The 23,036-nt window shown below is 37.2% G+C and overlaps 1 protein-coding gene across 10 annotated transcripts in view; it reads left to right on the top strand.

Moving 5' to 3' along the window:
• Window positions 1–14,291, top strand: part of cas (castor zinc finger transcription factor) — a 109,456-nt gene extending 95,165 nt beyond the window's left edge. For 7 of the 10 annotated variants that reach the window (XM_028309176.1, XM_028309181.1, XM_028309235.1 and 4 more), the window contains 20 exons: window positions 1,880–1,964; window positions 3,343–3,469; window positions 3,855–3,995; window positions 4,358–4,559; window positions 4,990–5,212; window positions 7,925–8,060; window positions 8,168–8,310; window positions 8,536–8,686; window positions 8,902–9,306; window positions 9,387–9,488; window positions 9,571–10,087; window positions 10,165–10,511; window positions 10,613–10,726; window positions 10,839–10,987; window positions 11,105–11,230; window positions 11,609–11,728; window positions 11,848–11,943; window positions 12,032–12,120; window positions 12,406–12,555; window positions 12,855–14,290. In XM_028309176.1, the coding sequence (XP_028164977.1) occupies window positions 1,880–1,964; window positions 3,343–3,469; window positions 3,855–3,995; window positions 4,358–4,559; window positions 4,990–5,212; window positions 7,925–8,060; window positions 8,168–8,310; window positions 8,536–8,686; window positions 8,902–9,306; window positions 9,387–9,488; window positions 9,571–10,087; window positions 10,165–10,511; window positions 10,613–10,726; window positions 10,839–10,987; window positions 11,105–11,230; window positions 11,609–11,728; window positions 11,848–11,943; window positions 12,032–12,120; window positions 12,406–12,555; window positions 12,855–13,012 (3,581 nt within the window). In that variant the 3' untranslated portion in view covers window positions 13,013–14,290. Of the gene's footprint in view, window positions 1–1,879; window positions 1,965–3,342; window positions 3,470–3,854; window positions 3,996–4,357; window positions 4,560–4,989; window positions 5,213–5,985; window positions 6,127–6,560; window positions 6,763–7,191; window positions 7,415–7,924; window positions 8,061–8,167; window positions 8,311–8,535; window positions 8,687–8,901; window positions 9,307–9,386; window positions 9,489–9,570; window positions 10,088–10,164; window positions 10,512–10,612; window positions 10,727–10,838; window positions 10,988–11,104; window positions 11,231–11,608; window positions 11,729–11,847; window positions 11,944–12,031; window positions 12,121–12,405; window positions 12,556–12,854 lie in introns of all 10 variants that reach the window. The other 3 variants (XM_028309202.1, XM_028309182.1, XM_028309191.1) reach the window with 3 other exon arrangements.
• The last annotated feature ends 8,745 nt before the right edge of the window (window positions 14,292–23,036 follow it).

Genomic DNA, 23,036 nt, shown 5'->3' with positions numbered 1-23,036 from the left:
ATCGTTAGGTATATTACGAGTAGTGTATAGTTTGTAAACAACCATTAAAGCCTATCCCTCTATGGTAACTCTTCTTTCTATTAGTGAAAACCGTGTGTAAATTGTAAACTACTAATCTAGGATTAACCCTAAGGAAGCATCTAAAAGATTTTTCTATCCCTTTCTTTCTTTCGACGTTTTCCCAGCAGAAATTGATATTATCGAATTCGAAATGACCAAAAGATGAACTATTTTATTGTCAAACCTCAAAGCTTCTCTCTATTTTTACTAAACGAATTTTCTGAATGACTGTACCCAGTCTAACCAACTTTTGAACATTTCCTACACGATGAAAACAGTTCATTGTTCACAAAACATGATACATGGTGGTGATTTGACTGATCCAAACAAAAGAATAAGTTTTGACGGAAAAGGAACGAGCCGATCGTTAGTTATGATTGTTTTTTGTTATTAGCATAAATTTGGTTGTAAGACCCAAAGCACACGGTACGTTGTGACGCCGGAGTGGTGTCGCTGCGTCGTCTTAGGTCTCATTCCCTCTGCAATTCAATTTTGCAGTCCAGTATATCGGATCCAGTTATGCTCTTGCATACTGGACTGTTGTGTGATACACCATGTGTTTGAAATTTGAATTAGAAATTCGATCCGATCAAATTTTGCAGGGTACTGCAATCGGCATATTAGCATGAACGTTAAAAAACACGTATTGCTAAATCGGATCCTGCCAAAAACAGTTCCTTCAAAAAACGGGTTGTCTCCGTGGGAGCAAGTCCTTACATTTATTTATTTATTATCAGAAAATTTATATTTATAGACAGGTCCAAAACACATACATATAATATATTTTGCCCGCGGCTTCACCCGCGTGAAATTTAGTTTGTCACAGATCGTCATAAATTATAGCCTATATCGCACCCTTAATAATATAGGGGCACAACTCAAAATTTTTGGTTTTTTACTTTTTGTACTAGAGAGGCATATTTTCGTCAGTTCTACAAGATGGCTTTCNTCCCTCTATGATAACTCTTCTTTCTATTGGTGAAAACCGTGTGTAAATCGTAGAGTATTTAGGTACTAATCTGGGATTAACCCTAAGGGACAAAAGCATCTAAATGATTTTCTATCCTTTATTAAGTATGCACACGTTTTCCCAACGGCAACAGAAATTGATATTATCGAATTCAAAATTACCAAAAGACTATTTATTTAGAAACTAATTTATTATCAAACCTCAAAGCTTCTCTCTATTTTTACTAAACGAATTTTCTGAATGACTGTACGTAGTCTAACCAACTTTTGAACATTTCCTACACGATGAAAACAGTTCATTGTTCACAAAACATGATACATGGTGGTGATTTGACTGATCCAAACAAAAGAATAAGTTTTGCCGGAAAAGGAACGAGCCGATCGTTAGTTATGATTGTTTTTTGTTATTAGCATAAATTTGGTTGTAAGAGCCGAAGCATACGATGTGTTGCGCGCGGTGTCGCTTCGTCGTCTTAGGGCTCGTTCCCGTCATGGCAATCCAGTTTTGGGTGATCCAGTAACGCAAGATCCCGCAAAACTGGACTTTCGTGGGAGCATACGTCATACCTATGTGTGTTTGAAATTCGAATTCAGAATTCGAACGCACCGATTTTTGCGGGACACTGCAAACGAGATGTTCGAATGAACGTTAATATCAAAACAGGTACTACAACCACTATTACTACTAAATAGGATGATGCAAAAGCAGTTCCTGCAAAAAACGGAGTGTTTCCGCAGAAACGAGCCGCGATACGGCGAAATGTTTGCGGTGTGGCGCCGCAAAGCGTCGTGTGCTTTGACTCTTAGAACCAAAGTTATCCTCTAACATGTAATGTTACGTTTTTTCTAGGTTTGCTGTCAGCACTGAATCATCTGGACCAGGCTCGCAAGAACTCGCTTCAGACCACCGTGGATTACTCCAGATATGTCAAAAGGTTTGTATCTTTATCTATTCTTAGTAAATAATTTATACTTACAGAGACTTTGATCTCCAAATAGGCTTTTAAAAAGAGCTTTTCAAGTACAGGTAAATCAAACTCTACCACTACTTCGGTTGGCCAATGTCATGTGAATACACGGTTAGCCTATGTATCTTTAATGTATCTTTCAAACGGTGAAAGATTTTTTAAAATCCTTACATACAGCTTACACCCTGTATTACACATACAAAATTCTCAGTCTCTTCTTATAATTATTGTTAGTAATAATGTAGGAGTTAATAGTCGAATACTTTGTGACTTTACTTGTACCAATATGTATTAAAACCCACACGATGGAAGGAAGTTACTCATCAAAGTTGAGAAACCAAAAAAATTGCTTAAAAAGGCTCTACACGTCGACATTGGTAGATAATTATTTATCTATCAATATTCGTAATAAGTTTAGCGCTAAATAACTTTAACCACTCTTTTTAGCTGCAGTTATGGCAGTTAACATTACTCTACGCTAGTTTGTACTCTTTAATTATATTATAAAACAGGACCCGTGGGATTCCTGATCCCTTACAATGGCCGTCTTGAACCGTAATTGTAGGCGTCAATATACAGGGTGTTCCGATCGCCGATATATTACCAATATCCTGATATTGATGTGAACAACTTTTGTCCATCATTATTTCAGCCACAGGACGTCCACTGCTGAACATAGGCCTCCCCCAATGTTTTCCAGATTAGCTGGTTACATCCAACGCCTTCCTGCAACCTTTTTGAGGTCGTCCGTCTACCTCTGTCTGTCTGGTATTTTTTGTTATTGGGACACAATTGGATTCACTTGAAAATAAAATTAATGCTTTACCTTTACAACAATGTGTAGAGCCATAAATTATTTTCGCAATAATGTTGATGACCTTTTTGTAAAGGTTTTTGTCAAGGTTGTCGATTGATCCTTCGCAAAAAGACTGTAAAACACCCTGTATGCTCTCAAACGCGTTTTTCATTCTTGATAATAATCAGGATAATTGTCTCAGTTGGTGAAAAAGTGTTTTAAAACAAACATTGGTCGGTGAATCCATAGAATGGGCGCATTCATCATATTATTGACAGCTGTGCATTTGTTACCTGCTTGGTTCTAATAAATTATTGTTGTAGTATTGTTTCTTCGTTAACGAAGATATTTCTTTCATTTTATATCTCGCGGTGAAAGGATGGAAATAATTTGTTCACCATATCGTATATCGTAATCAAACGAAACAATATTTTTGAAGAATTTGATCGTACGATGTAAAGAAACAATTTGTGTTAATTCATCTGAAAATTAAGCAATGGTCCCAATACCACACCCTGAAGAGTCCTATAGCTCTATTTCTCTCTCCAGGTACAACTCAACCCTGGAATGCGGCTCATCGTACTGCAAGGAGCTTGGCTACCGGGAGCACTTCCACTGCATGGACTGCACCGCCAGGGTCTTCTGCAAGAAGGAAGAGATGATCAGGCATTTTAAGGTAAGCTTTAACAAAATTTAGCTCTTTATAAACCTACACACTAGCATCATGAGATACAGGTTGCCAAAAGCAGCCTCTCTCTACAATGTCTTATGACCCGCCTAAGTCACAAACTATACCTCTATAATTCGGCAAATTTGCTAAAAACAATATGGGCTTGGACTATTCTATAAAAAATATTCACTCGCTCCAAGTATTTATTTGCGACAAAATAAAAACAGTCATGTACTTACGAGTAGCTTGAAAAATGAGAAGAGGATTACAGCCTTTTGAAGGCATTTTACACGAACAAACTAAATCATTAACAGATAATTATATTTTTACTTTTCACTGATCATGATGCTGACGATGATGAGTTTTAATCATTGTTTCTCCTTCTCCACAGTGGCACAAGAAACGCGACGAGTCTCTCGCGCACGGGTTTATGAGGTACTCGCCACTAGACGACTGCTCCGAGCGGTTCAGCGACTGCCCCCACAACCGCAGCCAGACGCACTACCACTGCATCCAGGATGGCTGTGATAAGGTAAGCTATCAGCCTCAGAAAAAGCACTATCATCAACATCATCATTTCAGCTACAGGCTACAGGACGTCACTGCTGAGCAAGACCTCCCCCAATGATTTCCAGACTGACTGGTTGATAGTATAGTACCAAATCCATGATTTGTGAAATTAATAAGGAGGGGATATAAAGAAGAAATTATTTCTGCCTTCAACAATCTGTACATGTTATTTATATCAATAATTCTGATCCTCTGTATTTTTCTTGTTTCATTATCTCCAGTCTTCCAAGACATTGGCTTTTAAGTAAGCTAAATTGTATTGAACAATAATTGCATACTTCTTCGGTTTTACCATCAATTCACTCTCCAACCATGACCTTCCAGGTGTACATCTCAACATCAGACGTCCAGATGCACGCCAACTACCATCGCAAGGACAGCGCGATCCTTCAAGAGGGTTTCCAGAGGTTCCGAGCGACTGAAAGCTGTGCTGCCCCCCATTGCGTCTTCGCGGGACAAAGGACCACGCACTTCCACTGCAGGAGACCAGGCTGCACTTATACGTTCAAGAATAAGGCTGATATGGGTAAGTTTCTGTCTATTTCCTGCACGAAAACTGAAAGAAACCTAGGACCGTGAGAGGTCATTAACAATGTTTATGTTCAGCTGACGTGAGATGATAAATGATAGATGGATAGAAATAGTTTATTGACACAATTTGCTATTGCTGTTGATTCATGCCTTTCTTCGGGCCATTTAGTCGTCCCTGTAGTAGCTTAACTCTTCCTAATTTATCCAGAGGAGAAAGGGATAATTTTGCTGTTTCAAATCAAATCAAATCAAATCATTTTTAGTTGCCAACATGGGTTTACATTCAGTAGGTGTTACAAGTTTTTTAGTATCTTCACCTTCCACCTTGTTATTTAAAAAATCTCTTTTTTATGAATTAAGTTACAAATTCTCTGTTATTTATTCCGCCCTAGTATATTTACAAGTATCGTGGTTCTTTTTTATAGAAAAACACAAGACCTACCACATCAAAGACGAAGCTCTATCCAAGGATGGCTTCAAGAAGTACATGAAGAACGAAGCCTGCCCCTACCGTGATTGCCGGTTCAGCAAGACCTGCAACCACATCCACTGCATCAGGCCCCACTGCAACTACGTGCTGCACTCTAGCAGCCAGATCTTCACTCATAAGAGGAAGCATGAGAGGAAGGAGCAGGAAATGAGCTTTGGGTAAGTGGTAGCTGATTAACATTTAGGTTTTCTCCTTACCTGTTTGATGCCGTAAGAGCTCGTTCCCACCAGTTTTGTGGGATCCTACAAAAACCATGGAATCAGCCCTAAGAGTGTTGGGCTCTCTCGCATCATAGGTTCTGGGTTCAATTCCCTCGTGTGACACATTATACCTTTGTTTAGATAGTAGTACAAAAGCTTGAATAATCNAATTTTCCATTTTGTAATGGAAAATTATAGTCTTAATCACATTAAACATAGGTACTGTCCCTCTTCAGTGACAATAACAAGGACTAATCAACTAAAAAGCATGAAAAAAAATAATTTTAACAAAAAAAATAAAACCGACGCCAAAAATCACTTAAAAGTAGAAAATAAGTACGTCGTTATTTATTTATTAGGTCAATATACCATGATTAATATTTTTGGAGTCGGTGCTGGTAAATTTAAAACCATTTCTTGAGCTTGGCACTAAGATATGACCGACTGATAGCATATTTTCTAATTTTGGTGCTTTAATATAAATTTTGGTGTTCTCTTAATTTTGGTGTAAGGAAAATCTAAAAAACTACTGGACAAAATTTAATGTCTTAATCATTTTAGAAATAGTATAAGTTTCCAATAAATTTGATCTATAATTAAAGAATAAAAATACACAAATAACAATTTCCACCAAAATTAGGCAAAAATATGCACTTGTTGAAATTCACCCTTTTCACTGATCATGATGCTGACGATGATGAGTTTTAATCATTGTTTCTCCTTCTCCACAGTGGCACAAGAAACGCGACGAGTCTCTCGCGCATGGTTTCATGCGTTACTCACCGCTAGACGACTGCTCCGAACGGTTCAGCGACTGCCCCCACAACCGCAGCCAGACCCACTACCACTGCATCCAGGATGGCTGTGATAAGGTAAGCTATCAGCCTCAAAAAAAGCACTATCATCAACATCATCATTTTAGCTACAGGACGTTCACTGCTGGACATAAGCCTCCCCCAGTGATTTCTTGATTGACCGGTTGGTAGCGTCCTGCCTCCAGTGCCTTCCTGTTACCTTTATGAAGTCGTCTGTCCACCTTGTTGGACACGGGACCACGTAGCGCATTCTTAATTTCTGCAACCCCAATACAATTAATTTGGAGCCATATAAAAAATAAATTATTTCTGCCTTCAACAATGTGCAATTGTGCACATGTTATTTATATTTATATCAATAATCCTGATCCCTGTATTTTTCTTGTGCCATTAGAAGACATTGGCTTTAAAGCAAGCTAAATTGTATTGAACAATAATTGCATACTTCTTCGGTTTTACCATCAATTCACTCTCCAACCTTTACTTTCCAGGTGTACATCTCAACATCAGACGTGCAGATGCACGCCAACTACCATCGCAAGGACAGCGCGATCCTGCAGGAAGGCTTCCAGAGGTTCCGAGCGACTGAGAGCTGTGCTGCCCCCCATTGCGTCTTCGCGGGGCAGAGGACCACGCACTTCCACTGCAGGAGACCAGGCTGCACTTATACGTTCAAGAATAAGGCTGATATGGGTAAGTTTCTATCTATTTCCTGCACGAAAACTGAAAGAAACCTAGGACCGTGAGAGGTCATTAACAATGTTTATGTTCAGCAATAGACTGACGTGAGAAGATGATAAATGTAGTATGTGAAGCTAGTAGGATAAATGGATTGCAGTGCCTTTGATTCATGCCTTTCTTCAGGCCATTTAGTCGTCTTGTAGTAGTTTAACCCTTCCTAATTTATCCAGAGGAGAAATCCATCATTTTGCTGTTTCAAGTCAAATCAAATCATTTTTATTTGCCAACATGGCAGGTCATTCAGTAGGTGTTACAAGTTTTTAGTATCTTCATCTTCCACCTTGTTATTGAAAAAATCACTTTATGATGAATTAGGTTACAAAATCTCTGTTATTTATTCCGCCCTAGTATATTTACAAGCATCGTGGTTCTTTTTTACAGAAAAACACAAGACCTACCACATCAAAGACGAAGCTCTATCCAAGGATGGCTTCAAGAAGTACATGAAGAACGAAGCCTGCCCCTACCGGGACTGCCGGTTCAGCAAGACCTGCAACCATATTCACTGCATCAGGCCCCACTGCAACTACGTGCTGCACTCTAGCAGCCAGATCTTCACTCACAAGAGGAAGCATGAGAGGAAGGAGCAGGAAATGAGCTTTGGGTAAGTGTTAGCTGGACATTTATTCACTAACCCCCTTACTAATAAAACTTACACGCTCGTTGAACAGTGTTTTAGTGACATTTAGTATGGAAATGTCATTTTAAAACAGTGTTCAACAACTGTGTAACTTTTTATTAGTAAGGGGTTAAGTGAATAAACCCTCCATGATAAATAAATATTTTAAAAAAGTGGTAGCTGATCAACATTTAGGTTTTTTTGTTTTTACCTGTTTGATACCGTAAGGGTTCGTTCCCACGGCAATCCAATTTTGGGGGATCCTACAAACACAGTGGGAACAAGCTCTAAGAGTGTTGGGCTCTCTCGAATATACATAGGTTCTGGGTTCAATTCCCTCGTGTGACACATTATACCTTTGTTTAGATAGTAGTACAAAAGCTTGAATAATCAAAATCTTCATCATCATCAGATTTTCTAATGTGGTCGAAAAATTCAAACCTTTTCCACATTGTATTTGCAACTTAAACTAATATTAAAATTCTGCATCCACAGACTACCAACATCGGTGATCCAGAGTGCCTTCCTGCAGCAAGGTGCTGACCTCAGCATGTACTCCCCAGGAGGCAACCTTCACGTCGATGATGACATGTCCAACTCAATGATGGACCCTGACTATGCTCATCCTTTCGTAAGTACTTAACCATCAATTAGATAGATAGATAGCACAATTTGATAATCTACTTACATTGAACTTATACTACCTTTAATATACTAAATCAACAATATATTTTCCAGAACCCAGCACTAGTTGAAGAGGCGTCACGTAAATACATCGAGACTTACAATGGAGGCAAAGATGTAGACGACAAGTGCAGCAAATGCAGTGCCCTGAACAAGCACTACCATTGCTTAGCTGAAGGATGCAAAATGGCCCACAGGTACCTTTCGTTTCCAGATAGCGTGGACTGGGTACAGTTGTAACGGCTACATGGCTACAAACAAGTACCTTACCCTTGTACCTTTCATCCAACGTGCTACATTCGAGTTATTACAACCGTACCCTGTCACAACTGTACCCAGTCTACCCTGCCTAGTTTAAAGATCTTGCGTTTTCCAAATACCTTTTTCTTGGGCACCTTCTAATACCTACTGAATTTTTACAGCTGCCACACTACCATGGTGAAACATGTAATGGAGCATGAACAGCAGAACCAGGTCACCGAAGCTTACTTCGTGACCTACACCCGCAGCAACCCTTGTGGAAACTCCGCTTGTCAGCACATTCGGGACATCACGCACTATCATTGCACTTGGGTAAGACATAATAGTGATAAACTTCCACGTACGTAATATTGAAATGATATGCCTATCAATAAAGGCTAAATTTCAGAATTAGCCACCATAGACTTTTGTTAGGAAAACTCCCTAACACAATAACACACTGGTCAAAAACCTTCTTAAGAATTCCCCTAATACGACTTAGTATAGATATTAACTGACTTCATATACTAATGTTCTATTATTTGCAGGAAAACTGTGGTGCTGTCATTCTCTCATCAGAAGAACACCCATTCAGAAGGCTAGAGCACCACCGGCAACATGCGATCCTGAGCCCTATGTCACCTAATTTAGCTGCGAGATTTGCACCAAACTTCACCCCTCAACTGTCAGCTCAATTACACCCCAATATGGCAGCACAGCTTGGCCAAGTGCCTTCTATGTCGAACCTGCCGCCTAATTTAGCCCAGTTGGCTCAAATGGCACCAAGCCTAAGTTCTCAGTTGACTCCAAACCTGCAAGCTCAACTGAACCTTGGCCCTAACCCAGGAGTAGTGCCTCAGCAGGTCAACCCCTCAAGTTCCTTGGATGAAATGTTTAGTAGGAAGAGAGGAAGACCACCAAAGAACAGGGTTGTTGAAGTTTGGACTGATAATGTACGTATCTTACTTTATTATATTTTTTTATGAAGCTTTATTATTTAAATATATTTCTAATAAAACTTATTCTTCTGCAGGTAACACCTCAAGCCATTTTTACTTCATTCAAGCTACCTAAGAGTAATCAACTACCCCCACTGATTCAGTCTCCTGTCATTACGACCGTCGAGGAATTTCCGGTAAGTATTTATCTGAAAATTACTTTAATTCCTATGTCTTGCTTCCATAAAACAAGACTGATCCCTAATGTTTTTATTACAGCGCATCAAGTTCCAACATTTCGAAGTTTTCACATGCCCCGACTCGTGCAGTCAGTCTTACCCAAGATGTCAGCTGATTATGAGCAGACTGCATCTCCACTGCTTCAACTGCAGCTTTGCTGGCGAAACCCACATCATTATGGAGACTCACATGAGAGAATTACACTCTATCAGCCCTCTGCTTGAAGGTTTCGATTACTTTACTTCATTTGATCAGTGTGGAGGAAAGAGCTGTTTCAAGAACCAGCTCAGATCACACTTCCATTGCGCTCAAGGGAACAACTGCCCAGCTATACTAACCCAGTACTCGGCGTTGGCAACTCATAAACATGGTCGAGGAACACCAGTGATAAAGAGTGAGGAACAAGAGAGATCATTCGATGAAGCCAAAGACTACTCTTTGAAGGAACGCGCATCAGTTGACAGTGTTGCCTCTATGAAGGAGCCCAGTGAATCCTACACTCCTACCAACTTCTCAATCAAGAGCGAATTTGAGAGGGAGCAAGATAACATTTCGGGTATGTGTCTCTCTGTGTTTATAAAGTATTTTTAGTTCAATTATCATTAGACTAACCACATGCTATCTTCATTTCAGTAGTTAAAGCTACAGGCACGTTCTACCCGTCGTCTCATCTCAGGAGCAATGCATCATCACCATCACCCAGGAGCATATACGACGCATCACCTTCCAAGGATATGAAATTGCGAATGGATTATGATAAGAAGCCATTCGAAGCACCAAAGGTTTCTGGACCTACGATTCCGCCTTCGTGCCATGACCAAGCTTGTCCATTGAACAAGAATGCTGGTGGCATGAACCTGCATTACCACTGCCCGCATTGCAGCCAAGCCTATGTGGATCTGAAGTTGCTGTTTAGTCACATGGTGAAGAAACACAGCAACACCATGGATCCTGGACCAGTTGGACTTGCTGCTACTAAGGTAAATTATAGTTTTGCTACTGTTTTTGTACCTTACTTGATTTACGTTATTATCTTTTGTGAATCCATTTAACAAGGAAACTAACTTTTTCATTGTTCCAGGAGACTCTCGAACGAGAATACCCAGAAATATCGATTCTTCCATCAACAGCATCATCTTCATCAACAAGCCAAGCACCATCACCAACCCATAGACCTCCCAATCCTGCAGAGCAAGTAAGTTACGGTCATCCTGCCTTTTTAAGCAATATACTCTTTACAACAGAGCTTCATGTAAAACTTTACCTAATAATACGTGTATTTCTGACTAATTTTCTCTCTGTTTTAGGTGCAAGCAGTCCAAAGCCTGCTTCTCCAGCAATATTTGGCTGGAGGCCGTAAGGGTAGTCTCCAAGATCAGCTCAAAATGCAACAACAGTATACTGCTTCATTGGCCGGTCTACCAGGCCTGGCTCAAGTGGCACTATTCTCTCAGGGGTAAGAAATTAAACCATTTCTTTTAACCTTATCTTTATTATCTCAATGGATGAATCAATAACTTCTTCACATTCTTCTTTAATGGTGATGTAATAAATGTGTTTATTTTATTTTCAGAGGATCTCCCTTCCCCCTCTACCCAACAATGCTGTACCCTCCAGAGTTGTTGTTAGAACAAAGTCTGCTGCAAAGCCATGGTCTACCACCAGGACTTGATAAGGAAGCTGAAATGATTGCTAAAACGTAAGTTCTTGTTCACAACAATTGCTCCATAATCAAATCGGCTTAAATATTGAAAATAGCAGATAGTGAATCGAATTACGACAGACGTTTCTTAATACAACCCCTAATAATTTTATTTTGCTTTACACTATATTTCTAAACAAGCTTTCTGCCCGCGGCTTCGCGCGCGTGGATTACATTATCTACATACTTTACGGAACCCAATTTTTTTCCAAAATAAAATTTAGCCTATGTTACTCGTGGATAATGTAACTTTTGAATGGTAAAAGGATTTTTAAAAACGGTCCAGTAGTTTTTGAGCCTATTCATTACAACCAAACAAACAAAGTTTTCCTCTTTATAATATTAGTGTAGATAATCAATGTTTTGTTTTTCTAGCCGGCGCACACACACCACGCGTGGCCCACACATGCGCGTCTTGAAAGATGAGCCTATTCCCGAAGGATATCTCAGGTTCAGATTCAACGAAGACTGCGCATATCAGCACTGTGGATACAGGTAATTGCCTCATTACATTTTAAACAAAATACCTTTATTAATATGTCTTTTGAAATTCGTTTCTCATTTCAAACTTGTTAAAGTTTTCAAATGATTAACCTGAAACTTTGTTGTTTTAGGGAGCATCAAACCCATTTCCACTGCACTCGAAAAGACTGCGGGTATTCGTTCTGTGACAAGACTAGATTCGTTCAACACACTGCTAGACATGAAAGGTATGTAAATCAAAATAAATATTTCCATGACGATATTAGCGTTAAGCAGGTTTATCAAACATCTACAACATTTTCGTTTGCTTTTCAGACTTGACACCCTGATGGGAGGAGATTTCCAACAATATCGAGCAAACGTTTACTGCCAGAGACCAGATTGCCCCCACGCATCGACTTATGGTAAGGCGTCATCATGTAATTTATATGTTTGTAAAATCCACTGTTCTTTTTCTCTCTCACCAATATTTTATTATCTACAATTTGCTCAGAAGCCTCAGAGCGTTGTCACCTGTACCCACTGACTTGGTTTGCTAGAAAAGATGGCAACCAGCTAAAATTCTTTTTTATCTTTAACGTAAAAAAATCTATCTACTTCTGACATGAGCTCCCACTTAAACTAAATTCTTTGTTTGTCCTCTATTATTCGATCCTTCGTAGTTACATTTTTTTTCTGATACATTTCAGGTACTGGCCAGAACAAGGCATCCCACTTCCACTGCTTGAAATGCGACTTCGTGTGCACTGACACCAATAAGGTCGTGGCTCACAGGCGTCAGCATCAGAAGCTGGACTCAATTCAGGCTGCTGGCTTTGAGAAGTTCCCTCCTAGCAAAGGTAAGCAAAACATATTTAGGTACTTACATCACGATGGGGTCATTAATTTTAATCTTGTGGGAGAAAGACCATTTCCAATTTATCAAAATCATGAAGATATTATTAATTTATTTATTAATAAGTAATTATTAATTTATGACTTGTCATTGTCTATAAATTTGGTCTACTTTATTGAATCTATCATCTTATAGCTAGAATTTTCACATCTGGATCAAAATAATGTAGTTTGTTTAGAGGTTTGGTTATTATCATAAGACAAATTTTGCTAACTTTAAATAAACTTTATCTTTTTATTACAGGTTGCGGATATGAACCACAATGCATTCACAGCAAGAAGCAAACCCACTACCACTGCTTGCAGTGCGGTTTCGCTGTACTAGGTCTCTCCCAAATGACCTCCCACAAGTACAAACACCAAGAGGCTAATCACGGCCCATCGACTAGTGCTACAAACTGACCGACACCAAACCTCAACTGTATGGGAAAACGAACGATAGTGTACATAAAAATACGGTTAATTTCAAAAGTGGTGTATCTATGCGTAGTGTATAAGTTTGGATATACCTAAGGACTTTTATCAAGTGTAAGTTAAACGATTATAAAGCAATGTAAAAGCTTTAACAAGTACATGACAAAGAAATGGTATTCGTAAGACGCAATATGGCTTCTGCGATGTTATCACTGGATATGAGAACAAGTTACAATATCAAAATTGGATTTGATGTAACTTCCGAGTTTTGACGTATATATAGATGACATTGTTCATTAATTATTGTTCCTGCAAAGACTATTTGGCAAAATTGATTGTAATATCAGTTTTACGAAAATGTGTGTCCCTCAAGTGTGCCTTAAGCTCTTTTGAAGATCACTATGATTGACTTGATCAAGCAAAAGATAAATGTTATCTGCTTGAGAAACTCGGATATCAGTAAATAAGCAATCTAGTAAATACTTCACTAGTGAACGGAAGAACATTAGCAACTGTTTTGTGTAGGATGTGTTGATTCCTCCTTTGTATGAGAGCAATTTCCCAAATACTACTTCTTCTGATATAGTTAGTACCTACTTTGAATTAATTTTGAGTTCAAAATAAGCTCAGTATTAAAGGTATTGAAGAGGAAAAATCTAATATTCCTGAAGTGAAGCTAAGACTACATTGAAGGTATCGGGAGCAGTCTTAATTTGTGGAAATACTTCTATTATCCGACTTTATTAATTGACTTAAATCTATGTGGCAAAGATGATTATGTGCCAAAAATGATTGTTGAACTATGTATGCAGCTGAAACAGCTACTGTTTCTAAATTATGTAGGTATGTAGAAAGAGTTATTATAGATTAGTTATTTTCCGAACAAAGTGAATTTAAAATTGCGAAATCTTATAATATATGAAAGTGCATGTTAATTATATTGAAATGTGTTTGTATTTCCTAAATCCCGACCAATATTAGATGTTAGTTAAGAAATATTTATATTTATTACTTCCCCGTGAGAAAAGACATTTTTACGAATAGTATTATTAATTTAGATGTCGTGGAATTAATAAAACAAATAATAAGGCAATAATATTTGGGATATAAACACCAGTTTGTGCCTAAAACAAATCTTGTGACAATATTATACATTGTTCATTTGTAATATTTCCTGACAAAATCATGATAATGCAAAATAATAATGAAACGTTGTCAGAAAATATTGCAAAGAAGCATATTAGGGTTACAAAAATATATATTTAATTAAAAAAACTTATTTAATAAAAGTCAATTCTATAAACAAAAAAAAAACACTGTAAATAAAAAAATAGATTATTATATTATAAAATCAGTATGTTAGTGAAAAAAATAAAATTGTTAAACTGATATTGGTATTCTGTATAATACAAATTGGATTAGTGTACAGAAAATTGAGTGCTAACGTTTGTGATTCATGAGGTAGCCATATAATGCCATAAACACGTTTATGTAACTGTAATATAACTAAATCTTTTCTAGCAGAGCAGTATTAGTCACGAGATGTCCTTCTAAAAGTACCTTTTGCATTCCTATATTATTCCTGGCAACCATTTGACGCCATTTAGTTATAGAGCATGGTTGATTGCTAATATTTTTTGTTTCATGACCAAAACCATACATCCTATTCCTAACCTTTATCAGTATTTTTGTAGTATAAGCAACATCAGTTGTTCCTATTATGATTTTTATGTCTCAACTTAATTCAGTTCATGTTGTTTTATATCTCACTATGCCAGTCCATGTTATTTCGTATGTCTGTCTCAGTCTATGTCGTTCTAGAATACTTATACATGCTTTCGTTTTACTATCCATTACGTGTTCTTTTGTAGTACCAGAAAGGTTAGTTTCATTACGTTTTTTATATTTAAATTTAGTTATTTCCCTTACGTAAACTTTTGAAATAGACCGTGCCATAAACGTAGTCACATTTCTTAGTGTCTTTAGAACAATAGCTTCAGTTTCTAATTTTAAGTAACGATTAATTTCTAAATTCTGATTGGCATTCTCAAATTAAGTTAAAGATTTAAATGCAATAAATTAAAATCTTCATTATTGGTTGTTATCTTGTCTTTGTTTTGTTATCTAATTTTACGTACAACGTTTTTTTTTTTCGATTCTTTTTTTATGTTTTCGTCTTTCACAATCTTTGTATTTTAAAAGTAATTTAATCGCGTATTTATGTGTATCTTAGTGTACGTAGCTTTAATTTTAGTAATCATTTAATTAAATTAATTTCTCCCTAAACGAATACAGTATTTTGTCCACTTGAGTAAATACTTTGGAGTGTTATTTTAAAAGTAAATCTGAGTGCCGTAAAATGATTGTAGCGTTTGATTTGAGACCAATTTTGTAGGACTTGTTTGAGATTGTGAACCGATTGGTATCTATTGAAAATAATTTAGTATTGTTTACCTCATGACTTCTAGGAATAAATGAGAATATTCAAAAACAAGCTTTTATTTTTAAAACTCCCCCAATATCACCACCAATACCACCTTTAACATTGCTTAGGTACTTACATACTATTATATCAATCACATTAATTTTAAACCTAACCCTTATGAATGTTATGATAGAAGAACATGATAAAAGTATCTTACCAGTACGAATAAATTATAAGTTTCTAATACTCGTAGAAGTTATCACGATTATTTAGAACAATTAATGCAATATTTTTGATTGCGATGTAATTTCTACTTTAAGCATTGAATCAAATCAAACTAACTAGTCTATATTCTTGTTTATATAGGAATTACTTTACAAATCAAATCGTGTCATTTAAGGAGAACCCGGGGCTTTTTAGGGGGTATGCCTCAACCTTCCGATGAGGGGAGCCTCACTTAATCTAGGTACTCTGTCCCTGCTTCAAGTCCTTTTACACCTAAATGTTAGAAAAATTTTATTAAAAATTTATCAAATAGATGCTGCTAAAAGTAACCCTAAGATCCTTCTGAGGACCTAAGGGATGCTCCTAAGGTTTTTTTTAAATTTAATATACTGCTACATGTCTCAGATGAGATGGCAAGCTTCATCCAAACAAACCTTGAAGAGGTTCATTTAAGATTTACGCAACTGGCTGTAGAGAGCACAAATTTCAGTTTTTAGCCACAAAGAGCTTGTGGGCTTTCCAAGTCTGATTTCGAAAGAAACCTTAAACATTTCGGAACTTAACAACTTAAGATTAATAAAGCTTTTTTATTCTAGGCAGAAACGGTAAATGAAGGTATACGTTTGGGAGACGTATAATTACTGCGTAATTTTTTTTTGTCCAAATTTTTATGTAGGATACAGAATATGATTACGATTAAAAAATATCAAGTATTTTTATTACTACTCTATATTGGAAAATTATAATAACTCTACATTATGTACTTGCGTCCAACGATTGTAAACTTACTTGAAAATTCGGCCAAAATTGTTATTGTTTGGTTTCTACTTGTCAACTTGTATTTCTATTGGTACTTTCATAAAAATAATGCAACGTCTATCAGACGTATGAGTGAGTACAAGGACGAATATTTATTTTACTTTTTTAAGTAGTCAGTCAGCAAATGAATCTGTTGTCTGAGAAAAACAGCCCGTTTTGGAACTGTTACAATGTAATAACAATATTTTTCTATCTACGTTCTTTCGACGCATATTTCCTTTCGAGGGTTAATTCGACAAAGCCTCTTAACTGGCTGTTCGAATTTTTTTAAACTTTTTAACTTCTTTTTTTGTTTGCTTAAGTTCGTAAATTTTCGTCAACTTACTTCCAATGTTAGGTAACAAGCTGTCTGAGTATGATGAAATAAAACTTTACTACTGATTTTACGTTTGTTTTGTGGGCTATCACTATGCAGGTCCTTATTTACTTTTTTTATTCAGAGGTAAATAGTTAAGCAAAGTTCAAAGTAAAATAACAAAGGCCCAGAACAGACGGTGAAACGCAACTGCGACGAAACTGCAACTGCTAGTTACTTTTGAGTTGCATCTAAGTTTCTGCCATAACGTCCGTTGAGAGACCACACATGACGCGACCAGTTTGAAACTTTCAGTTTCAGTTTCATTCATGAGAATCATCAAAAAGTTGCAGTTTCGTTGCAGTTGCGTTTCACCGTCTGTTCTTGGCCAAAAGGGAAGCCACTTAAAAAGTGGGGGATTAATAAAGAACAAGCCATTATTGTTGATCTACTTATCTTAATATGTGAATGATGAAGGACTAAGAGAAGCTATTGATTATTGATATATTTTTGCTCCAAATGGGCTTTACAACTTACCTAAGTAGGTAATGTAGGAATGTCATGATATTAGCAGAGACTTTAACTTGCCTCCCGAACGTTGCTTGCGTTAGCTTAAAGCATCTTTCAATGTGTCATGACTGTTATTAACAAACAAACCTCAATAAATGCCAATGCATCTTCTTTAACGTGGAGTGTGTACACACCCCATGCATCTATGTACTTAGTACTTACATGCAATCCTCCATTGACATCTGGAAAACTGGAGAGGGTAATGTGGAGACTAAATGACATGATTATCTCCTTTAATGATATCTAAATAATGATCCTTTAATGATAACTCAAAGGTGACTGACTGACTAACTGACTGACTAACTGACTGACTGACTGACATAGTGATCTATCAACGCACAGCCCAAACCACTGGACGGATCGGGTTGAAATTTGGCATGCATCACTTACCATCAGGTGAGATACAGGCCAAGAGCTTCCTCGTTGTGGATAAAAAAAATGCAGGTAGATGTTATGACATCCGCTAAGAAAGGATTTTACGAAACTCCACCCCTAACGGGGTAAAACGGGATCATCGCATACGAAATCGCGGGCGGCCGATAGTTCCTCAATAAAAGCACTCAAGTGTTCGTATAATCTTCGTTACCACTGTTATGTAAAACAAAGAACTTGTGAAGTTCCTAGTTACTTCATCGTTTACCAGGCCTTTCAATTATGGCATCAATAGCCATTCTGCTTCTACTATTCAGTGGAACTTTTATGGCGTTTGTTTCCACTGTCAAGAAAAATCAAGAGGATTTGAGTATAAATATGTAGATTATTTATAATACCTAAGTATGTAGGTATGTCTCTTGGATAGAGTGTGAAATAGTTTTACATATTATTTCAAAAGCTGCAAAGAACTTTACTTAGGTATTTCATTTACATACCTAAGTTAGATTAAAGGACCGACCCCTCATGGTAGTGTAAAATTACATGCCTTCCACACTAATCCACACACAGTAATTTACGTAAGTAGCAGTGGGCGAGGGACGTACCTGGTACTGATGGTTGTTGAAGCAGAAAGTACCTACTCGAGTGGCGACTGTGGATTGGAAAGAGGTACGTAGTGTAGGCAGGCCTCCCACAGTAGACTGAAGTACTGAAGTTACAATAGGCACCTGGCCCAGATTGCTCTAATTTGTAATGTCTTCAACTCATTCGCGTTTCATCTCCAGTCGCGCTCGACTTGCGCTCCATTTTCATTCCAGCTGAAGTGCAATTCGGTACCACGGTAAATTTCACGCGCAAACGAAGACGAAACAACAGATTTATGCACTTCCGAACACCTTATTTTTGAAACTAAAATTACTAAAACAACAAAAAAATAATGTTCGTCAAGCGTTTGAATTGCGTTTGGAAAAAAGTAGCTTTCTGTTAGTTTTTACGTAAAGGCGCAGTCACGCTCCGTTTACGTTTCAACTTCGTTTGAACTAGCTGTCCGCCCTGTCAATGTCACTGGTGGGACGGTTCAGTGTAGTTCATCTATAAATGACGTATCGTTCTAACGACAGTGGAAACAAGCACAGAGTCAATCAAACTTCGTCCGGTAAGTTTGCAGAAAAACTTTATCTTTAGAAATAGCCATTGTTGGGAAACTTTTGCCAATATCGCGGTTTGTTTTGACATCGCGTAGGCGGTTTTATTTATAAGTAGGTATTTATTTATTACTAGCGGCCGCCCGCGTATTCGTACGCGTGGATCCCGTTTTACCCCCTTCATCTATTTTACGCGGTTTAGATTTTTTCATACAAATGTTTTTTCCAGCTAACTCCCGTTCCCGTTGGAATTTCGCAATATCCTGTTGTAACTAAGCTTTAAGTTTACTAAGGGACCTGCATGCCAAATTTCAAGCGTTTAACTTAAGCGGTTTAGATTTTTCATACAAAAGGATTTTCCCGGTAATTCTTGTTCCTGTGGGAATTTCGGGAATCCCTTTCTTAGTGCACCTCTACGGTACCTAAGCTACGTCCCTTATAAATTTCAAGTGCCTACGTTTAGCCGTTTAGGCTGTGCGTGGGTATGTCAGTGAGTCAGTCATACAAAAGGAATTTCCCGCTAATTCCAGTTCCGTGGGAATTTTACAATATCCTGTTGTAACTAAGCTTTAAGTTTACTAAGGTACCTGCATGCCAAATTTTAAGCGTCTCACTTACGCGGTTTAGATTTTTTCATACAAATGTTTTTTCCCGCTAACTCCCGTTCCCGTGAGAATTTTGCAATATCCTGTTGTAACTAAGCTTTAAATTTTCTAAGGTACCTGCATGCCAAATTTCAAGCGTCTATCTTACGTGGCTTAGATTTTTTCATACAAATGTTTTTTCTCGCTAATTCCCGTTCCCGTAGGAATTTTGCAATATCCTGTTATAACTAAGCTTTAAGTTTACTAAGGTACCTGCTTGCCAAATTTCAAGCGTCTAACTTAAGCGGTTTAGATTTTTCAAACAAAAGGATTTTCCCGCTGATGCCCGTTCCCGTGGGAATTCCTAAGTATCCTATAACCTGCCCAGGAGTATGAAGAATAATTGTACCAAGTTTCGTTAAAATCTGTCGAGTAGTTTTTGTTTCTATAAGGAACATACAGACAGACAGACAGACAGACAGAAAGACAAAAATTTTACTGATTGCATTTTTGGCATCAGTATCGATCACTAATCACCCCCTGATAGTTATTTTGAAAATATATTTCATGTACAGAATTGACCTCTCTACAGATTTATTATAAGTATAGATAGATATTAGATAAGATGCCGTATTAGTCGCTATTACGGATATTAGTATCAATTCATGCTGTTTGTTTCCTTAATAAAGAAAAATGAATAAAAACAAGATAAGATAAAGTAACTAAGGTCAGCTCGCAGAATTGCTAAAATCAAGTGGCAGTGTGCCAGCTCGCAGAATTGCTAAAATCAAGTACATAATAATATCTCATAGAGACGATGGCCGTTGGGGCAGAAAAGTTCTCGAGTGGCGACCACGGGCTAGAAGACGTAGCGTGTGCAGGCCTCCTACTAGGTGGACCGACGATCTTGTAAAGGTCTCACCCACAAGGTGCTCGCTACCAATCGATCAACGTGGAAATCATTGGGGGAGGTCTATGTTCAGCAGTGGACGTCCTTATGGCTGAAATGATGATGATGAGGTCCAAGACTTACCACCCACTGGACCACAGAGGTATTTTCATCCACTAGGAAAGTTAAATATATTATTTGGTTTTCATTGTAACCATTCCTAGAAATTTAAGATTTACCTGATTGCGTCTCATTAATTACGCCATGCTTTTATAATCCTCGCAAAACCACACCAGACTGTTGTTATAACGTACTTGTCACAAATAAATAAGATGCTCAGTATTTATCTTGACATGACGTCCTTACTTTTGCGTTTTCCGCCCACTCGCAAGGCACAAATTTCAAAGAATTTGTACTTTTATTTTTACTTCTAAATTGATTATGATAACTTTTCGCTACTTCGCGTGGGCAGATTATAAATTGGTTTCCAATATTTTGAGATATTCGCTAAAATTGCCAAAGATTGAAACTTCTCTTTGCCTGTTTTGCTAAAATAGGTAGCTTAATATTTTTTATTTTCTTATTATCCTTTGGTTTGATAAAATCCAAAGTTGGGAGGAACGTCTACAGGAAAATCTTAAAATAGCCTGAATCGATATTTTATTTCGAACTAGGCAGACACAAATGGGTATAAATGCGAACTACTGATTTTCAATTCCATGGCAAGTAAGCATTGCTTCTGTCCAGTTTAACGTTACAGCTTTAAGGCTGGGTTGCACCATCTTACTTTGACTTTAACATCATTATCATCATTTCAGCCATAGGACGTCCACTGCTGAACATAAGCCTCCCCTAATGCTTTCCACGTTGATCGATTGGTAGCGGCCTGCATCCAGCGCTTCCCTGCTACCTTTACGATGTCAATGAACAAACCACGATAATAAACCCACGATCACTTAGGGTCAAATGGGCGAAGTTGTATTCTTAAAAAATGACCTTACCTATACACCCACGAAGTTTGTCTAACCTTCCGCCAAACACCCTGTATAATAGTAGGTAAACACTGCATGCGTTTATATAAACCAAACCATTCAAATTTCAATGAATTTTTATTTAGTTTAAAAGTTACAACAGTCGGTAGGTAACTTGTTAAAACACAGGTACCTACTATGAATCAATCTATCGATTTTTACACCCAACCAAAGTATTTATCTATATATATAAAAATGAAACCCGTTTCGCGTTGTCACGGCATCACGTGTGAACGGCTGAACCGATTTCGATAATTCTTTTTTTTAAATGTTTGTGGAAGTCCAAGGATGGTTCTTACAGAAAAAAATATTAAGAAAATCTCTACGCTAAGGCGGTACGAAGTTCGCCGGGTCAGCTAGTAAACAATAATGTTTTATCTGAAAACATTTACAAAGTGATTTTACCTACGCCATTTTGTGTCTTTGCTAGGAATCGAACCCAGAGCTTTATTCTCATATCTCATTCAACTCTAACTACTAGACCATTTCTAGAGCTAGGTCGGTCCAACTGGCAATTTCCACTACTACTATTGTTAAAACTTTAGGTTATTTTTAGTTTTAGGTAACTAACTTTAACTTTAACTTTAGGTTCTTATAGTTAGTTACATTAATACTGAGTTGCACCACCTAAATTTAACGGTAACTATAACGATAACCAGTGCTTTTTGTATGGAGTACGTCAGAATTTTGTTTGTTAAACGGGACTATTCCCACCTCTCTTTCCCACCACTGCAACTCCTGTGTAGCCAGGATCTACAGCTTGACCGCCAATAAAAACCTAACCAGTGAAGGTCAAGTTTGTCCCGGGGGAAAGTTAAACTGTCATTGGACCTGCAACGAAATGAATGACGTTTGTTAAAGTAAGATGGTGCAACCCAGCCTTAGTTTGTAAGAGAATAAAAGTACTCAGTATCTATAGGTACCTATATAGGTAATTGGATATGGGATCACAGTTGGTGGTGTACACCAACAATAATAAACCATTCTGCTCAGGAGTAGGTAACTATCTTTATTTTCAAAAAAACCACCAATTAATATACATTTTAAAACATTAATTACTATGGGTACGTTACTTGTATACCTAGGTTATAGNTACCTAGGCGACGCGACCACACTACACAGATATAGGTCGAATTTATTTATTTATTGTCGTATTTATTTATTTATTGTCAAAGATCCCGCCGCTTCACATCAATTCAATAAAGTTAATGTTAAGTTGAATATTTTATACGTTAAAGTTGCACTATAAACTATGGAATGCACTTTAAATTTAAATTCAGAAAACGGAATTCAGTGTTGCAAGCTTTTGAAAATGATACCTATACAGTAGTTTTTTTTACGGATTAATCATTCGATAGTTTTTTATCGAATAATTTGCCGCATAATATGTTATCGATATGATAAATACTTTTTCCTCTGTTACACAAAGATATGTTATATTGAAACTACACTTAATGACATGTTCCATATTATATTCCAATAATCAAACACCTATTTTAATTGCAATACGCTTTCATAAACTACTAAATGTATTATGTAATATCCACTAACTACCTAACGTTTAGTGATCTTTAAAAGACAATAAAATAATTTGTAAATTCTACAGAATATTGTTAGAAAATTATATATAAATAAAAATATGTATAGATATCTCGCT

Source organism: Ostrinia furnacalis, unplaced genomic scaffold, assembly GCF_004193835.3.
Source record: "Ostrinia furnacalis isolate ACB-3 unplaced genomic scaffold, ASM419383v2 OfSCF0209, whole genome shotgun sequence".
Taxonomy (NCBI): domain Eukaryota; kingdom Metazoa; phylum Arthropoda; class Insecta; order Lepidoptera; family Crambidae; genus Ostrinia; species Ostrinia furnacalis.
This window is presented reverse-complemented; position numbering and strand designations above follow the sequence as displayed.